The sequence below is a fragment of the Notolabrus celidotus genome, chromosome 2 (genome assembly GCF_009762535.1).
Source record: "Notolabrus celidotus isolate fNotCel1 chromosome 2, fNotCel1.pri, whole genome shotgun sequence".
In the NCBI taxonomy this organism is placed as follows: Eukaryota; Metazoa; Chordata; class Actinopteri; order Labriformes; family Labridae; genus Notolabrus; species Notolabrus celidotus.
Window position 1 is genome coordinate 24860118 of NC_048273.1, and position 17896 is coordinate 24878013.

The following is a 17896-nucleotide window of genomic DNA, read 5'->3' on the forward strand; positions in this document are numbered from 1 at the left end:
TTGTGAGACCTGAAAAATTCTCTAAACACAAATAATGTGATTTTGATCATAAATTGTTGAAGATTTATTCATGATATAAATAATCCTTACTTTCAGCCCTCCTCATATGTTCCCCATTAAAGCCATCTGGCTGACATTAAACTCACTGTGCAAGTTTGTTTTTCTCTTCCCTTTACGATCTTTATGAGTGCTGAATAACAAGAACAAGTTTGTATTATCTCCAGGTGTTGTAATGTATCTGCTCTCTACATGTACACACACTCTGCTGTCATGTTTTTCTGGTAGCAGACATGTTCATAACACCAGCAAGAGGCTCCTCCTGAAAAACACTGAGCGATCGGGCTGACATTGACCCCAATGTTGCTGCTTACATCAGCTACTCTGTTTTTCTACTGTTACGTAACTTTATAACGCAGTTTGATGGCCTCTCCATATGTTTGTGTGTGTGTGTGTGTGTGTGTGTGTGTGTGTGTGTGTGTGTGTGTGTGTGTGTGTGTGTGCGTGTGTGTGTGTGTGTGTGTGTGTGTGTGTGGTTGTGTGTGTGTGTTTTAGCTGAATCAAGCACAGGAAGAGCCCTCATACTTCAGGAGACACATCCCCTCTGGCTTTATTTTTATAACCTTAATACGTCAATATCATCGCAGTGCAAACACTTAGTATAAAATATCATCTTTAACAAAATGTACATTCACATAAAACATCTCAATAAATACATCTGCAACAAAAAAACTCGACAAATGTTGTTTCATTTGCAATATATCTCTGAAAAAGACTCTTCAATGTACAGTAATAGATATTAATACCTACATATAACAACTGAAACCCGTATCATACAGTATGAAAATATCCAATTTACAGGAAAAATATTGTACATGACTCCTTTCCATCAACTCTCCAACTTCTGTTTAAAGCAAATGTATAAAAATCCTCATTTAATCTCTTAGAAACTTAAGTAGGCGTTCAAGCTACTGTATAGACTTTAAAATCTATATTATGATAAATACAACAACATCGTTTCAGTCAGGTTATAGTCGCTCAGAAACTCAACACTTGCCATAATTTAGAGGTACAAAACTGTTGAGGAACAGCTGAAAAAACACAGGCATTCAACAACAACTAAAGAAAAGAAAGTATAACAACTACCGTAGCCACACATTCAGTTGTGCTACAGCTCAAAGAGAAAAAGTTTGATATGTTTATGAAAATAGGTTGGCACATTTGAAAACCAGCTACCTGCAGGAGCGGGGAGGAGGAAGAGAAGGAGTAATCCCCCCATGCCTGATCTCTAAACCATCCTGAAAAATGTCCTCAAAATGTTCAGATACTCAAGAACTCAAGAAGAAGAAGACACGGGTCAAGAAAGCACCTTACATTCAAGAGGACCGCTGCTGTTAGCGCATGCATGAGGACTACATTAAAACAGAGTCACTGCCGCTCAGCCTGTATTAGCTCCATCAAAGCATGCATGGAGGAGCCACAGGCTTGCAGGCGGTGCATGCTGGGACAGATTAGAGGAGAGTTAATGGCTGTGGTTAGCCGTACTGTGAGTAGCATACTGTACCATAAAATAAATCATCTGGGTTTGTATGAGGAAGCCAGACAGCAAGGTTTGGGTGTCTCCTCATAAACAGCAGTTTTTCCTTCTCTCTACCAAAGCAGCTTTTTTAGTTCATAAAAATAGTAAAACAGAATATTTCAACAATAGAAAATAGTTCTTATTATTAAACAAACACGCAGGAAAAGGTTTCCTTTTTTAAGATATACCTCTGTCAGGAAGGAATCACACTCGCACAATACAGAAAATAAGTTTCTAAGTCATGCACCACAGAGTTACAGACTGGTGTGGCTAGCTACACACACTCTATTGGCTACATACACTATCAGGTCAAAAAGAGGATCCAGCCGGCTACAGCATGCAGGATGAGGAGGCTGAGATAGGAGACGAACCGCTTCTTATTGCTACACTTTAAGACGAGGAAGAATCTGGAAGTCAAGCATCACAGGGAAACAGACAGCAAACATGACCGAAATGCAGCAGTGGCATCATGCACTTAAAGACGCCGAGCCTGAGTGGCTCGGCTCGCAAAATCAAAAAGAGTCTGTCTCATGTGCCGTTAGAGGGATAAAGTGAAGTAACACAGAAACGCATCGCCAACCTGGAAACGATGAAGGCAATGCCCTGTCGTAGTTTGGCATTTTTTTACTACTTACTGCCATTTACAATTCTACATTTGGCTTTAAAAACATGTAGCTATCTGTGTCTTCATCCAATAAATCAATAAAATGATCTAAAAGGCAACGAAAAATGGCAAAAAGAAACTCATCATGAGGAGTGGTCGCTAAGGCAACAGCACTGATTTGGTTTTACACTGAGATAAAAGGGTCCGCTAAAGTCATTAAAGGAATTTTCTGGATGCATGCTACACTGTAAGTTCTGTTTTGATGCTTTTATTGTTATCGTAGTTATCGCAGTTTTTAGGAGTTGGCTGTGAAATCGTGAAGATGCTCTTGGCTGTTGAATGATAACAGAGCAACCTGGCTAAAGCATTCAGTACACAGGTCATTTCACCAACAATCAGCCATGTGTGTGAGAAACTGATCTGCCTCAGACTCCTGAAAACAGTCCAGACATGAGTCCAGGCCTCCCATTGGGTGATCAGCCTCTCTGCGTCCACAGATCATAGCAGAAGAGTGGCTCAACTTCTTCTTTCAACAAGCTTAATCTGCTAAAAGCTAACTTGTCGATATTCGATAATCATTCTTGTGTCCTGCCTCCACGCGTCATACCATAGCCGTGGGAACAGAGGGCAGGTACCTTGTGGTGCTGGTGGAGGTGGTGGGTTTGTTGGTGCTCGGGCTCGGAGTCCTGATGGAGGCGTACGTGGTGACGGTGGGTCCGGGGCTCAGTTTGGTGCACACGCTACCGTGGTTGAAGGCGCTGGACCTTCGCTCCGAGCTTCTTGGTTGCTGCTGCTGCTGCTGGCTCTGGACCGGCCAGCTGCCTGGCCGACGCTCCTCAAGGAAGTACGTGAGCATCTGACCTTTGCCCTTCACACTCACCTGACCGCGGCAAACAAAGTTGTAGTAGTCTGTGATGAGGCGATGAACATCCTCTGTCACCTGTAAGGACAAATGAGAATGAACAAGGCAAAGGGATTAGAGCAGCTGAAAGTAAACTTGAACTAACACTCATCTCAAGCCCTGTTACACCTGCACACATGCATGACATTTTCAAGGTAATTACACGGCATGCAGGCCCTGATATTTACAAGAACTTGCTGTTCACACATGCACCTTACTTGAAATAAATTATCTCTGTTTGATACTCCTAATTCTACAGACTTTGCTTGGTGTAAGTGGAGGGAAGGGGGGTAGCTGGGTAGGGTGTGCAGAGGGAGGAGTCGTCGACTTCGGCAATGCTGACTGATTCTGTGTTTATCTCACTAGGTCATGTATCAGGACATCCTCATTAAAAGAAACACAACAGTAGAAAATACAATACAGAGAAACTGAACGGTGCCATCACTCCACCCACTCTCTTGCTGTGAATGTTCACGACTTTTACCTCGCAGACATTTCACTAAGGACCCAACAGGAAAAAGTCTGAATGGAGTCAAGGAGAAAAACTCAGCTGTTTGCATTCACACGTGCAGCCAAGTTTAGACGTTTTCCAAAGTTGTGTGCACATGTAAACAGAAGTTTGATGCAAACTTTTAAATTGGTTTGTGTTTAGGTTACAACAACTTTAATCTACTTCAATTGTGCGCACCATTTAGACAACGGTCCTGGCTTGATCACGAGTAGGCTACATGATACTCATACTGGCCTTTCATGGAGCTCATCAACCAATCTGAGCTAACCTGTTTGGAGCCTCAGTGCAGCCTGATGATGACGTTTGCTAGGTGGGGAATCTTCTGAGGACTGCGTTTTGGATTTCTGTGTACATGATGGTGCCAAACCTGGCAACATTTACAATCACATTGAGACTATTAATCAGAAAGCTACATAAAGGCACTGGCTGCTGTTTGCAGATAAACAGTTCAAGCAAAACTCCACTACAGTCTCAACACAACTACAAATAATAATAATAATAATAATAATAATAATAATAATAATAATAATAATAATAATAATATATTTTATTTATATAGTGCTTTTCAGAAACTCAAAGACACTGTACAATTGTTAAAATCAATACAAGTATGGAACAAGGAACACAAATCAAACAAAACAACAGTAAAATCACAAATTAAAAGCTAACTTAAAAAGGTGAGTTTTTAAAAGAAATTTGAATGTTGAAGGGTCAGAGCAGTTTTGGATATGAGAGGGGAGAGAGTTCCAGAGGGTGGGGGTGGCTATGGAGAAGGCTCTGTCCCCCCAGGTTCAGTGCTTGGTTCCGTGAGGTGGAGACAGGAGGTTGGCATGTGGAGCGCAGGTTACGGGAAGGAGTGTGATGGTGGAGGAGGTCAGTGAGGTAGGAGGGCACGTGGTGGTGGAGAGCTTTGTGGGTGAGGAGCAGGATTTTAAATTGTATGCGGTTGGGGACGGGGAGCCAATGAATATGTTGGAGGTGACAGTTTTACATTTCTGTTTATATGTTTTTTTATAAATCATAAACCAAGTCACATGGGGGTGGGGTGCGATTCAGTCCTGTGCAATTCAGGATCTAAGGACAGAGGATGTTGCACGCTCTACAAAACGTTAAGGCCTCCTGACAAAAATGGGATTTGTGATATCTTGTGATATGAGTAGAAGTATGACTTGACTGCAGCATTGTACCTGTATCTTCCCCTGTACTCCGGTGCTGTCCATCCTGCTGGCAACGTTCACCGTGTTGCCCCAGATATCATACTGAGGTCTTCTGGCTCCGATCACTCCTGCCACAACTGGTCCCACATTGATACCTGCAACAAAGACAGTGAGATAGCTGAAACACACATGATTATGAAAGATAAATAGGGAGTTAATGCAATCCCTGTTTACAGTTCCTCTGTGGTATCATTAAAACCCGGTTCAACACTATACTGTAGGTTTTCTTCTCACCATTTTTGTGAAAGGCACAGAGGGGACATCTTTAGATTCACCCTCTGTGCCTTTCACAAGGGTAAACTGAATACATTTTTGTTGTATAAAGTCGAAGATTACTTTTACTTCACATCAGATCCGTATATGCAACTGTGATCTCTCAGCATGGCCTGGAAGGATTTGTCTGCTTTGGGGTTTCTTTCACTCTTTATGCATCCATGAGAGCAACACACCTTCAAGTTAAAGAATTAGAGGACAATATCCTATTGCTCTACATCTTACTTACCTGTTTATGAGAGAGAATATTTGTCTCCTGCAAAGGAATGTGGTGCAGCCTCTCATTTTGAGCACAGGCTTCCTTATGTATTTAAAATATTTCTAATAAACAAATATTTGACCCATACTCCCTCCTGTTATTCTACAGGAAGCACTGATGAATGTAAACTGCAGCTTGACTGCTCTGCGGGTCAATCACTTAAGTTTCTGTATGGTTTCATTCCGATGCAAACAATTATCAGAATTCAAAATAAGACAATATTGGACAATATGCTACCCTGTTGTCCCGTTGTTCTCTGTATGGATTAAGGATGACAAATGAATACAACAATGCGCTACTGAAACGTGACAGTGATTCGTTTTTACAGACACAGTTCTGGAAGTTTTTGAGGTAGAACAGCAGAGCAGGGCATGCAGACTCAATAAAACCAGGCCAATCTTTGTTTTCTTTTGCACTGACTGGAAATCCAACATATCTTAGATTCCCAAATGTCACGTTTCTGCAAAAAGAGTTCAGCCAAAAACACAAACATATGTAGTTTTTACGCATGGAGCCCCTCAGTCTGCAGACAGGATGGCATTGTGTACACCAGGCTGTGCTGGGATTAAACACGGGCTCCTGTTGCAGGCTCCCCACAGGATACCCAACACAATGGAACCCAGAACTTCAGGTCTCGCTGTGACGAGCTTCCTGAAGAGGAGCGCTCTTTCTGTGATGCATTTCCCGCAGAACTTACCGGCACTGAGCGTCCATGGTGTCCAGTGCAATAGGTCAGAAGCTCCCAGAGTAATGTTTACATAGACCAGTGTGCATGCGTCTGACTGTTGTTGTTTTTTTTTACTCACCGACTCTCAGGACAAAGTCATTGTATGACTGGTAGTTGATGGCATCCAGGACGTCAAACATCTCAATGGCAAAATCAGACACTGTGCATAAGTGAGAGGTGATGGACTTCTTTGTCTTTAAATCAGAAAAAAACACAAACATCACAAACACATTGGTTTATGCACGAACAAGCATGTTTACACCTTAGTTATTGAGTAATATGGCATAATTGACATGGGATCTTGTGAAGAAAAACATTTTCTGTTTGTTTAAATGTAAATTTGAATTTTTTAACAGACAGTAAGAAAACTCAAATTCTGCTTTTGAATGATGTCAAACTGGTGTGCAGAGTGTGGCTAACATTAGCAGAGCTAACACCAACAGCCTTCAGTCCTTCTTGCTGGTTAACGTCCACATGCCTGTGCTGGTTACACATTGCTCCAGTTGAGTAGATATATCAGTAAAACCAGACACAGCCAGCATAAAACTAGAATTAAAGCATTATGGCAGTAGCCATTAGCCAGAGCTACCCCCACAGCTTTGACACAACATACAGGCACTTCAGACCTACGGCAATAAAGATATCTATAATTCCTTTAACAGAAGAGTAATTCTTTAGTCGTTTAGTCGACTAACTGTGTGCATCTCTAGTTAAAACATTGCAATGTTAACAAAAACATAGCACTACCCAGGGCTGTCATAGTACCTAGATTTGTCAAATATTGGAGGGAAAGAATCCAGAAAATACTACGATAATGAATAAGATTTGATTCTAAAAAATCTTATGTAGACACCTATCCAAGAAACCTGTACATATTACAATCTAAAATTCAATTCAATAAGGATCTTCCTTCTGAGCTTCATTATTAAAGTGCAGCTTTGATCATCTTGCATAATGTTAGAGGGAAGGTTTGCAGATCACACATATCTGGTTTGAGACTTTCATGTTCGGATTTATCCAGATTTGGATGCAAAGAAAGTATGTTGGCATCTCTGACAAATCAGTAAACATTCCTTTCAGTAAGTCAGTACTGGAGAGTGACGAAAATTATGTAGTCTCATTTCATCTAATCTCTCACTACATGTGGCCCTTGAAAGTCAGTTGATGCTTTTTGCCAGATCTGGAGTGTGTGTGAAATATGAATAAGATTTGTAAACATAAATGCATAAAAGCAGACAATATCACCATTCAGGTGGTTTCTCTATCCTTTCTGTAGCTGTTATGAATAAATGAAAAATGGATAAACGTGTATACAGCTGGATTATTCCAGAAACTGATCCCTTTTGTTCAGTGCTGTACACATTAGTACCCTCAGACCACAAAATCACTCACCAGGGTTCCCCCCCCCCCAAAGTTAAATAACATCAGTGACCACCACATTTGCGTAAAGTTTTGTAGCAAAAAGCCTCTTTTGTTTATCAGCTTTGCAGGATTTTACCTAAGAAACTTTATGAATGTGGAACACGCTGACACCACAGAGGACTGTAATCCCTCACAGAGGATTTGCAGAGTGAAACGTGACAGTGTTCTTAATATCAACAGCCAGAAAAGACTTGACCCTGAAATAGTGCACTCAGAACTGTTTGGAAACATACTAATACCCTGCAAACACACACAAAAACTAATGCAGGGTCTAAATATAGCTGCAGCATGTGTACCTTGGAGGCAGTTGTAGGAACCAGCCCTACAGCAGCCATGTATGTGCTGCCAATAGTCTTGATTTTTTCAATATCTCTGTAACATTCTTTGTCCATCAGCTGGAGGGAAGAAAGAGGAGAGCATTAAAGGAGTGAAATGATACATTAATCAGACATTTCTAATGAAATTGTAAAGCCTGGTCAGTTTCAGTTCATATTTAGTATTGCTTATGTTGGCAGACAAAACAAAATGCAATTAAAAACTGACTATTTTTTGGTAGTACATGCAGTTATGGCCACAGTGTCATCATTTAGTAAATTAATGCTTGAAGCTGCTGATTATAGATTTACTCAAGCGGAAAGTCATCTGTTAGTAATTCCTTATTTTGCAGAACTTTCCCAGCCGCAACCATTGCTTATCATGTTGCATCAATAAACAGAGTTTTTTTGAAAAACCTAAGTCCTGGCCACAATGTCATCTTTGGATGTGACGTTATCGAGGTCACACTGCTGCAGAGTTTCCCTCAAAATTCCCCAAAGGCAGAGTCTAGAGACCTGCGTAAAAAAAAAAGAAAAATCTAGATTTACGATGGGACGATGAGTCTACTGACCTCATCAAAGTCTGCGATGATCTCATTGAGCAGCCGGAGACACTCGACGCCCATGTTGTTCCCGTCCAGCTCGATGTAGAAGTCATTAAAGTTGGCGATGGAAGCGAACAACACACCGACCTGAGCGTAGGACTGGTAGTAAAGGTCCTAAAGTGAAGAAAAGTACATGTCAAAACTCTGATCTAATCCTAATCTGGCTGCACCTTTTAAAGGATGTGAAGTAGGAATGACTCTCAAACCATTATTCTCATGCAGGATGCAAATATAAACCTTGAACTTAATGTCAAAATATTCCTCAGTGAGCCAAGCTGACCACGTTTGACCGCGTGAGCTACACTCACTGTGCAACCAAAGCCAAATGGAGACAAGTGGGAAGTGTATCGGTAGACCTAATCCAGTAATCACATGACTGAGGCTCAGCTCCACCTGCTGAAGGAGACCATTAAGGTGACAAACTTGTGCATCCACCGGGAGTTTGGAGGACAGCCATCTGTAGTGGTTTGGAAACTGATTGGGACGCATCTAGGGCGCCTCCCTTTGGAGGTTTTTAGGGCATGTTGGAGACCCCGGGGTAGACCGAGAACACGCTGGAGGAGTTATTAACACATCTGGCCTTGGAAAGCGTTGAGGAGCAGCTGGGAGAAGTTACTCAGAAAGGAGCTGTCTGAATGAGAGTAGATCGATTAGCACCTCAGACCAACGAGAGATAAGAGGGTAAAACGGGCAGATTGATGAATTGATTGGTAGTTTGATAATTAGATGTTAAAATATGTTTAAAGAATTGATAAACAGTTATAACACTGTATCCTGTTTAACATTGAGCCCACACTTAACAGTACTGTCAGGCCTCAGATATCATCTGTTATGATCATGTGCCTTGTGTTGACCAATCAGAATCAAGTATTTAACATGTAATAATGACCCTAAAATGAATGAATCCCTGCAAAGACTGTCTCAATGTGAAGTGGGAAAATACTCTGTCGGTTATCAGTTGTGAGAGAAACTCTTAAAGGAAGATGTATTGTGTTGAGGTTATTTTCTGTGTCATTGTATTTGGCCAGAGCTTAAAAAGTAGTATTTTGTCTCCCATACCCCTTTTTGCAGCCCATCAATTCCTGCTGAATATCTCCGTCTGACATTTAATTTTTATCCACTGATGGAAAAAAAGACCTAAATATTTTGTCCTTGCCTTAAGATGAAGTTTTCCCCTCTTGAATCTTTGTTTTGGCTGATTATTTATGCATTTCCCATCAGTTATGTTGAAGCCTACTTGTACAATAATACTCATGAACACTAGTCACGTAGGAAAAAATAAAAAGCTTGTGTCGTTAAGCCATGTGTTGTACAAACAAGTTACAATCATGCCAGAAATGTCCTTTATTTTGTAATGTTTTTGAATAATTGTCTGCACTCTGAGGATTTGTGTGTTGCTGAATCAGAAGTGGATTTCACGTGGAAAGAACAGAACAAAGAAATCCTATTGAACCTTACAGCCACATACATAACAGCCGCTGGATGGGGTCCAGATTTCAGAGTTTTGGGTCCCTTCACATATAAAATAAGAATACAAAGATGAAGATATTCTTTTTTGTCTAAGATATATTCATTTACCATCTTAAGGAACAAATATGAATATGAATGAGAAACGAAACTTGTATTTTCTTTTGACTTCTGTAGTTCCGTCTGCAACAAACACTATTTTCCATCCATTGCGTTGCAGAGGTCAAACTTTGTTCCAGGCAGTAGAGTCCCACTGTGCTGTGTTATGAATACAGTGTATGAGTGAACTTTAGCCCAGAGGAAAGAGAGGAAGTCTTTCTATACACTGCAGCTCTGAGGGGGTCACCAATGTGCCGGAAACATCCTTCCTGACTTCCTGCCCCCTGTGTTTACAAATCTCAACCTCAGACAATCTCTACATCGTCTGATGCAAACCCCAACGACTCTTAGAACAGTTTTAGACCAGCGATTATTTGGTCTTTTTATGATTATGTGCAAAGCTGATGATAATAAAATACATTTAACCTTCCAAAATGTATCATTTGTGCAGTTTTCTTGCATTCGATGTCAACATGTACCCCATGTTTTCATTTTATTGCAACAATTTTAATTAGATTTTTTTCCAATATGCTTAAAATTAAGCTAAATCCCGTCTTATCTCATAACACCTCATGAAAAGTTCTTACTTCACACCTATTTTGCGAGAATAAATCTGACTTTAGAACATGTAAATAATTAGTATGAAAGGACAAGCATCAAGGGGCAGAGTCTAGGAAAATTTGGTTTGATATTGGTATCAGCTGATAAAAGTTAGTTAATTATCTGTATCAGCAGGTGTGATCATTTCTGCAAGTGGCATGCATATCCAAATCCTCATGTGCTTGATGCTGGACAGAGACAACAAACGTTAAAACAGAAGAAAAAGTCTACACACCAGAAGCGGCGCCAAATCACCACAAGTACTGTTTCAGGCTTTCATCCATCACTTAAGAAAGAATCAGATGTTGTTTGTATTGTTTTATGTCTTTTTCTAAAACAAATAGACTGCTAATAAACAGCTTAATACTTGAAGAGAGGGGGTATCAGTGCTCTTGGTACGTTAGTGTTGGTATCAGCCAAACTGAGTTTGAAAATATTGGCATATCGGATATCGGTAGTACATTTTTTGCTTTATTTTCCTGGAAATTCTCCCTGACAGGTGGTAAACAATTTATGTGTTTCCGTCCTTACTATATGCTTATTTTTTATCCTTTATGTATTTAATTTAGATATTAAAATCAAACAGAGAGATATTTTTCACACCAGCAGTACAAAGTATAACCAAGGACACAGCTTCAGTGTTTACAAACCAAGCCAGTCCTCCTATGAGGCTATGAATTTCCCGAAAGGATGTGTGCTTTCATCACTTCCTGAAATTGCCGGAGGAGGAGGGTAGGTCGAGGAAGGAACTGAGATCAGAGGAGGGGATGTTCATCAATCAGTGGATACAGAAACACACAGTGCTGTCAGCTCTCACTTCCACTTTAACACCACAACACATGTTGAGGGAAGCTGAGCCATTGTCCCCGAACAGCTGAGATATTTTCCCACATTAACACCTTGAGGGCATGTCGGGCATTCTTTTGCAATGCATCAAACTATTGCCTTGGATTCCAGCAGCATCATAAGAAGCAAAGCGTGCCTGCTGGAACTATTTGGTGATTTATAAGTCAATAGATGTACAGATGCTTTGGTGAAACCTGCCTGTCTTTAGGTGACAAGTGACAGATCTCTAGAAATCTCTAGTTTTACAGCAGTGAAAACTGATTTAAAGACCAAGTTTAGGGTCTTGTAAGACATAATGATTTGCGATGTAAGGTCATCCCTGCAAGAGCCATCTAAGATACTATCTCATGCATTTTATTACGACCTACAGAACTTTATCATCCCCTGAGACCCAGGCAAACTAAACTTGTTGCTCCAACTAGTGACAGGTACATGTGGAGATATGGGTGTTAGGTTAGGTTAGGCTAAGACAAGGTTACATAAATATGACTGTAGTAATGTATGCATAAAAATAAAAATCTGATTATTGATGCTTAAAAGATTAGGTGAGGTAGTAAGGGATGTGTTGTTTGTGTTTTCACTTTTTTATTGAGGTAACTTCATTTCGACTTTATTTAATTCAACACTCGGCCACTTTTATTCTGCGTTAAATTATCTATGTTTACGTGAGCTATGAACAAGTTATCACCTCAGAGTTAATCGCTTTGAGCTGCAATATTTTCTCTAAGAGCTGCATTACATTTAACTTGTGATCAACACATTAAGTTTTACTTTGCCCCTCTTGGCACACCATAGTTAAGCTACTGCAGCGTCTTCCCGCTTTTTGCTTCTGCCTCTTGGTGATGGAAAATAACAACACCTGTGCACTTCTAAGTGGCACATTTCACTCAAAAATAATATGCACTTTAAGTCAAACAGAATTCAAATTTCACTGAAGTATGCCAAGTCTGAGCTGTAAACTACAAACTGAGCACGCAGGTGCATCTAATCAGACTGATGAGAGAGGACAACCACATCACAAAAGCCGGCAGAGCATTATTTTGGAGTATTTGAATCACCACAGACCTTTGGGTGAAGCACTCTGAAGTTGTCTCCTCTCTCTAAGTCTTGGTGTCAGACCACACTGGTGCAGCAGTGCAGCATTTATTCAAATAATATATCTAAAAGTCAAGATCATAATGTTTATTTTATGCATTCATTTGTTTCCCAAAATCAAATCACTGCTAAGAATTGCTTTATATTGTCAATATGGACTTTAAAACTGTTTTGGAATGAAAAATGATTGCATTTTAACCATGCAAGAATGCAAAAAAAAAAAGAAGCAATTTATGGTGATTAATGATATAAATTCAGTTAGTCAACCACAGGTGGCAGCAGACTAATATCAATTGTCTTAGTGTTATAATCAGTGATGGAAAAATAACTTCATATAACCATCTAAAAGAACAACATAATCTTAGTGATACACCCTTCATGCATTACCAACTAATACATAATTAAATCTAAGTTGCATAAAGGAGTGCCACTGGCAGAGAGGTATTGATGATAAGCTGAGGGAAGTCGTTGCTAAAAGAGGATTGGTCTCTAATATATATAAACTAGTGAGCCTCTCCATAACTCAGAGTAACTCACCCACACAACTTTACTGGGGGAAGGGTATAGGGAGTTCTCTTTCCACAAGTAGCTGGCAAAGAATATGGAATACCTCCATAATATCAAAATGTGTGCGTTATAGAATTATTCAGGTGAAAATCTTGCACAGGGCGTATATCACCGCTGTTAAATGCAACAGAATGAATTCATCCTTTTCAGACAGATGCTGGCATGGCTGTGGTAATAGAGGCACCATTATACAGTGTCTATGGGAATGCCCTGCATTGAACTCCTTCTGGTCAGCTGTGACAAACACCCTCACAGAGATCCTTCATGTTGTTGTTCCAAAATGTTTTTCATGATGTACATTAGCTGACAAAATAGAGGGGTTTTCTGTGGCACAGATGAAATTTGTAACATTGGGTTGTCTAGCTGCTAAACAGAGAATTGTTTTGAATTGGAAGATTCGAACTCCAACCTGTTTTAATGTGTGCAGCTGGTTAGAAGAGTTTGTAGACCTTATCAAGATTGGAACGAGCTACTGCCACATCAATACATCTCAATTGGATTGGATTGTGGGATACAGTTAGATCCTTCTTGAACTCCTTACCAGAATAAATATGAAATTAGTTCTATGGTTGTTATGGCGATTTTTATAATCAGCCATATTACATGAATTTACACTTTACATGAACTTCAAGCATACTTTAAGTATTTATTGATGCCCCCAGCCTCTGTCCTCCTTTGGTTTTAAGTTTGTTGTAGTCTTCTTTCTTTCTTTTATTTATTTTGTGCGTGCGTGCGTGCGTGCGTGCGTGCGTGCGTGTATACTGTACGTAATGTATGTATGTAATGTACCACAGTGTACCGTTTCAGGCTTTCATCCATCACTTAAGAAAGAATCAGATGTTGTTTGTATTGTTTTATGTCTTTTTCTAAAACAAATAGACTACTAATAAACTGCTTAATACTTGAAGAGGGGGGTATCAGTGCTCTTGGTACATTAGTGTTGGTATCAGCCAAACTGAGTTTGAAAATATTGGCATATCTGATATCGGTAGTACATTTTTATGCGTGCGCGCGCGTGCGCGCGTGCGCGCGTGCGAGTGTGCGTGTGTGCGTGCCTGTGTGTATACTGTACGTAATGTATGTATGTAATGTATGTTTAAGATTTATGTCCTGTTCATATATGGATTAAAAATGTATATATATAAAAAAATATATATATATACTATAAATTCAGTGATCAATTCATTTGAATTAATTAATTTTAACCTGTGACAAATAAACTTGATATATTTACTTAAAATCAATACAAGGAGCAGTTGACAAAGAGATTAACTACTTTATTGCATCTATCAGATTATAGTCAGTCATTTAGATTGACAATATTTTGAAATATAGAATTATGGGATTTCTCTGTTTTAAATTGTGAATATTTTAGTTTGATTGAATTGTATCCTCCATTTCTGTTTCTCTATTTATCATGTAACAACTTACATTCTAACAAAGCAGTCCAACTTTGAGTTCAATTTATTATTTGTTTGTGTATTAGTAAGATTGGCTGCACACACAGCTCCACAGCATATTGACAAGTTTTCCACTTTAATACAGTTAAATCCATGAAGTACATTTCATTTCACCGGCTTAAGTCTTTAAGATGAAAGTTCACCACTCTTGTTGTCAAAGGGTCACCAGTAATGATATGTTTCCATGAGGGATCACAGGTGAAGACAATATGCAGAAGTCTCTAACATTAACGACTAAATAAGCCAGACTTTTTAATCATGTTTGACCCACTTTTTAACCGGATGTCTGAGCGTCTTTGACCCACAGTCCCTTAAACCTCCAGAGGTGTTCACTCTCTTTACACTGCTGATGAGCCTGAACGTGTCTGCGGATGCTCACCATGTTCCTGGGGTTAGACATGAGGAAGTGCTGAGCCACATGAGCTGGCAGCAGGTTGAACAGGATCCTCTTATTGTCCAACTTCACCTTCTCCATGTCGCCTCTCTCCTCCTCCGCCTGAAGACACCATCAGCGACACACAACACAGGTGGAGACAGAAACAAGAGTCCTTACAGAGAGAACAGAGATCCAAAGTGAGACTGATGCTTTGCTGTCTTCAATACAAAGAGCCTTTATTGTGGCTCCAAGGCAGATGTAATTACTGCTTCTTATCACTAGAGGGAGATAATGATTTGCAAACAAGACAAATGTTCACTGTCATTCTAAAAATAGAAACATAAACAGTCCTAAGATCTACTGAGACTGAACAAGATTGAGCATGCATGCACAAACTCAAACACACACTGTAAAAAAAAAACATTAAATAAAGCCATTGCTGCACAAACTGAATCCTGAATCGACCAGAGGAGTTATATTTTTTAAACCCGTTTCATCAGGAGTTAAGATTTTTTCTCAAAACAAGTGGTGGTTCTTTTTAAGGATTTTTTTTTTTTAAACTTATTTAATATAATCTTTCTAGAATAATTTCAATGATCCTAGAATAAATCAATAAAGACTCTTATAACAAATACAGAATAGGAAATGGGAAACTGACTAATAAATGTATAATGAGCCAAGGCAAATATCTAATATTCTCAGTCAGTATAGAGCACCTGTGACTCTGTTGGAAATTAAAAATTAACGTATATCCGAACATCTGTTGGATACTTGTGTTTTTTTGTTGTTGTTTTTTTACAAGTGTGCAATGAAGAAAATATGCCAAGCACAAAACAAGTGACATATCTTGAAAAAAAGAGACAGACAAAGCGTATGAATCAAATTAAACAATTAAACCATCCTGGCAACCAAACTATTAAAGCATACACATTGAACAACTATTTCACTCTGTTGTCATCACTGCATCAGAGGATTTTTTTGTAATGCAAAAACCAAATCAGATGAAAATGTGACTCATCTCTAACAGTCTGTATTTGCATAATCACAAAACCTGTCTCAAGTACCAGAAGAGGGATTCCTGTTTTCAGCTGTGTAGCTCAAGACATCAGAATCCTTGTTTAAAATAAGGTTCACTTCAACCATGAGGCTGAATTTGGGTTGGATTCTGTAAGTGTTGACACTATAGTGACTACATCACAATCAAAAGCTGCTTTTTAACAGCCAAAATCAGCACAAGAGCTCAGGCAAAACTGGACTCTCAGCTGAAACCAATTCGTATTTTTCAGGATAATGAGAGAAAACAACTGATCAGCAGACTTGATAGAACATTAGCTTAAAAGCTTAAAAATCTTCTGCAGTAGGATACAAAAGTTGGAGATGGGGAAAATGTTGTTTGACAGGAGCCAAGTTTAAAGGCTCTGCTCTTTTTTTAAAGATGTTCTCTATCAAAAAAAAGACATTACGATAAAGCAAACTGGGTTGAAAATGTCTCAACAGTTGTGAAGAGGAAAATAAAAAACATCCTGAGACTGACTAGGAAAAAAAAATGGTTAAATTGATCTTCATCTTCATGCTCTTTTTCTTATCCATATTCCTCCTTTTTCCTTCTTCCTCTTCCCTTTCCCTCATCTTTATTTTTCCTGTTTCCAATTTCCCTTCTTCTTTTTCCTCCACCTTTCACCCTCACTTTTCCCTCCCTCTTATAATTACACTCATTATTTTCCTCTCCCCCTTCCTTCTTTGTACCATTTTTTCTTTCTCTTCAACATACTTTTCTTCTTCTTTTTCTTCTCCTCCTATTTCTCATTCTTTACAATTGATTTACAACCTTAGAGCTACATCAGTAACACCACCTGGCTTTAGAGCAGGTGATCATTTCTGCACACTGGTAGAGGGGCAGCTCTTTCGTATGACTCAGTTTCAAATGCTTGTACCAAAGCTTTGCTGCTTTGAAGCATTAGCAATCACAGGTGTGCTTCACATGAAAACACAAGTTCTTACCTGAGTCGCCCAAAGATAATCGAGCCGTAGCTTCAGATCCAGCTGCCTTGAATGCAGAGCCAGGGCTCCAGAAAACAGTAACACAGCCAACACAGGATCATAGCCTCTAGTGTGGAGAAAGCCTCCACTGAAACAGACAAACACACACACACACACGCACACACACAAACACACACACAGACACACACACACACGCAAAAAAATCAAAGTTGTTCGGTTGTAAATAAATAAGTAAATTTAATCAACATAATAACAGTCACAAAAAAACTGAAAAAGTGTAAATTAAATCCTATATATGACCACAAACACACCTTTATATTTAACCACACATCACATGCAGCGGTCTCACCCCACAGCTTGTCGATATCCGCTGGTCTCCATGACGACAGTGTAGGTGACTGAGAGGAGCAGGAGCAGGAGGATCTTGGGTAGCGAGGAGACTCGGAGGTAGGGGACAACAGTGAGGGTGCCAGCCACACAGGACAGAAGTGCGTACGCCATGTTGGTGCAAGCTCTGTCTGCCACTGTGCTGTTTTGGGGTCCGACCTCGAGAGGAGAGTCTGCAGGGACGTCCTCCAGGGAGCCGTTGGAGTTTGACCCAAATCGGCCCCAAGGAACACATCCAACCTGAAAGAGGGGAGGAAAAAAGTGGAAATACATTTTTATATACAATTTGAAACAATCTGTTTGTCATGTCAACTTCCAACAGTTTGACACAACAGTTTATGAAGATGCATTAACAAACTACAGTACTGTACGGTAGTTAATTTGTTGTTGTTGTTAATTTAATCAAATCTTTTTAAAAGAGCAGCTCACAGAGTCAAAGTCTATAACTTAATTGTAATTTCCAGCTACATCTTTCTCTGTTTTTTTGGTTCTTTCGAAAAGTAGATTTCAGACACATCTTTGGGCTCTTGTTCCGCTGACTGATCTTGGACATTTTGTAGACTTAATTAAAAAATCACACAACCAGACA

At 39.6% G+C, this 17896-nt stretch overlaps 1 protein-coding gene across 1 annotated transcript in view; it reads right to left on the reverse strand.

Moving 5' to 3' along the window:
• Nucleotides 1-576: 576 nt before the first annotated feature.
• Nucleotides 577-17896, reverse strand: part of LOC117825971 (adenylate cyclase type 1-like) — a 54898-nt gene continuing 37578 nt past the window's right edge. Inside the window, exons 13-20 of the mRNA XM_034701992.1 lie at nucleotides 17270-17547; nucleotides 16921-17047; nucleotides 14923-15039; nucleotides 8377-8523; nucleotides 7787-7885; nucleotides 6148-6262; nucleotides 4780-4904; nucleotides 577-3120 (exon numbers count right to left, since the gene is read on the reverse strand). Of these exons, the coding sequence (XP_034557883.1) occupies nucleotides 2782-3120; nucleotides 4780-4904; nucleotides 6148-6262; nucleotides 7787-7885; nucleotides 8377-8523; nucleotides 14923-15039; nucleotides 16921-17047; nucleotides 17270-17547 (1347 nt within the window). The 3' untranslated portion in view covers nucleotides 577-2781. The remainder of the gene's footprint in view (nucleotides 3121-4779; nucleotides 4905-6147; nucleotides 6263-7786; nucleotides 7886-8376; nucleotides 8524-14922; nucleotides 15040-16920; nucleotides 17048-17269; nucleotides 17548-17896) is intronic.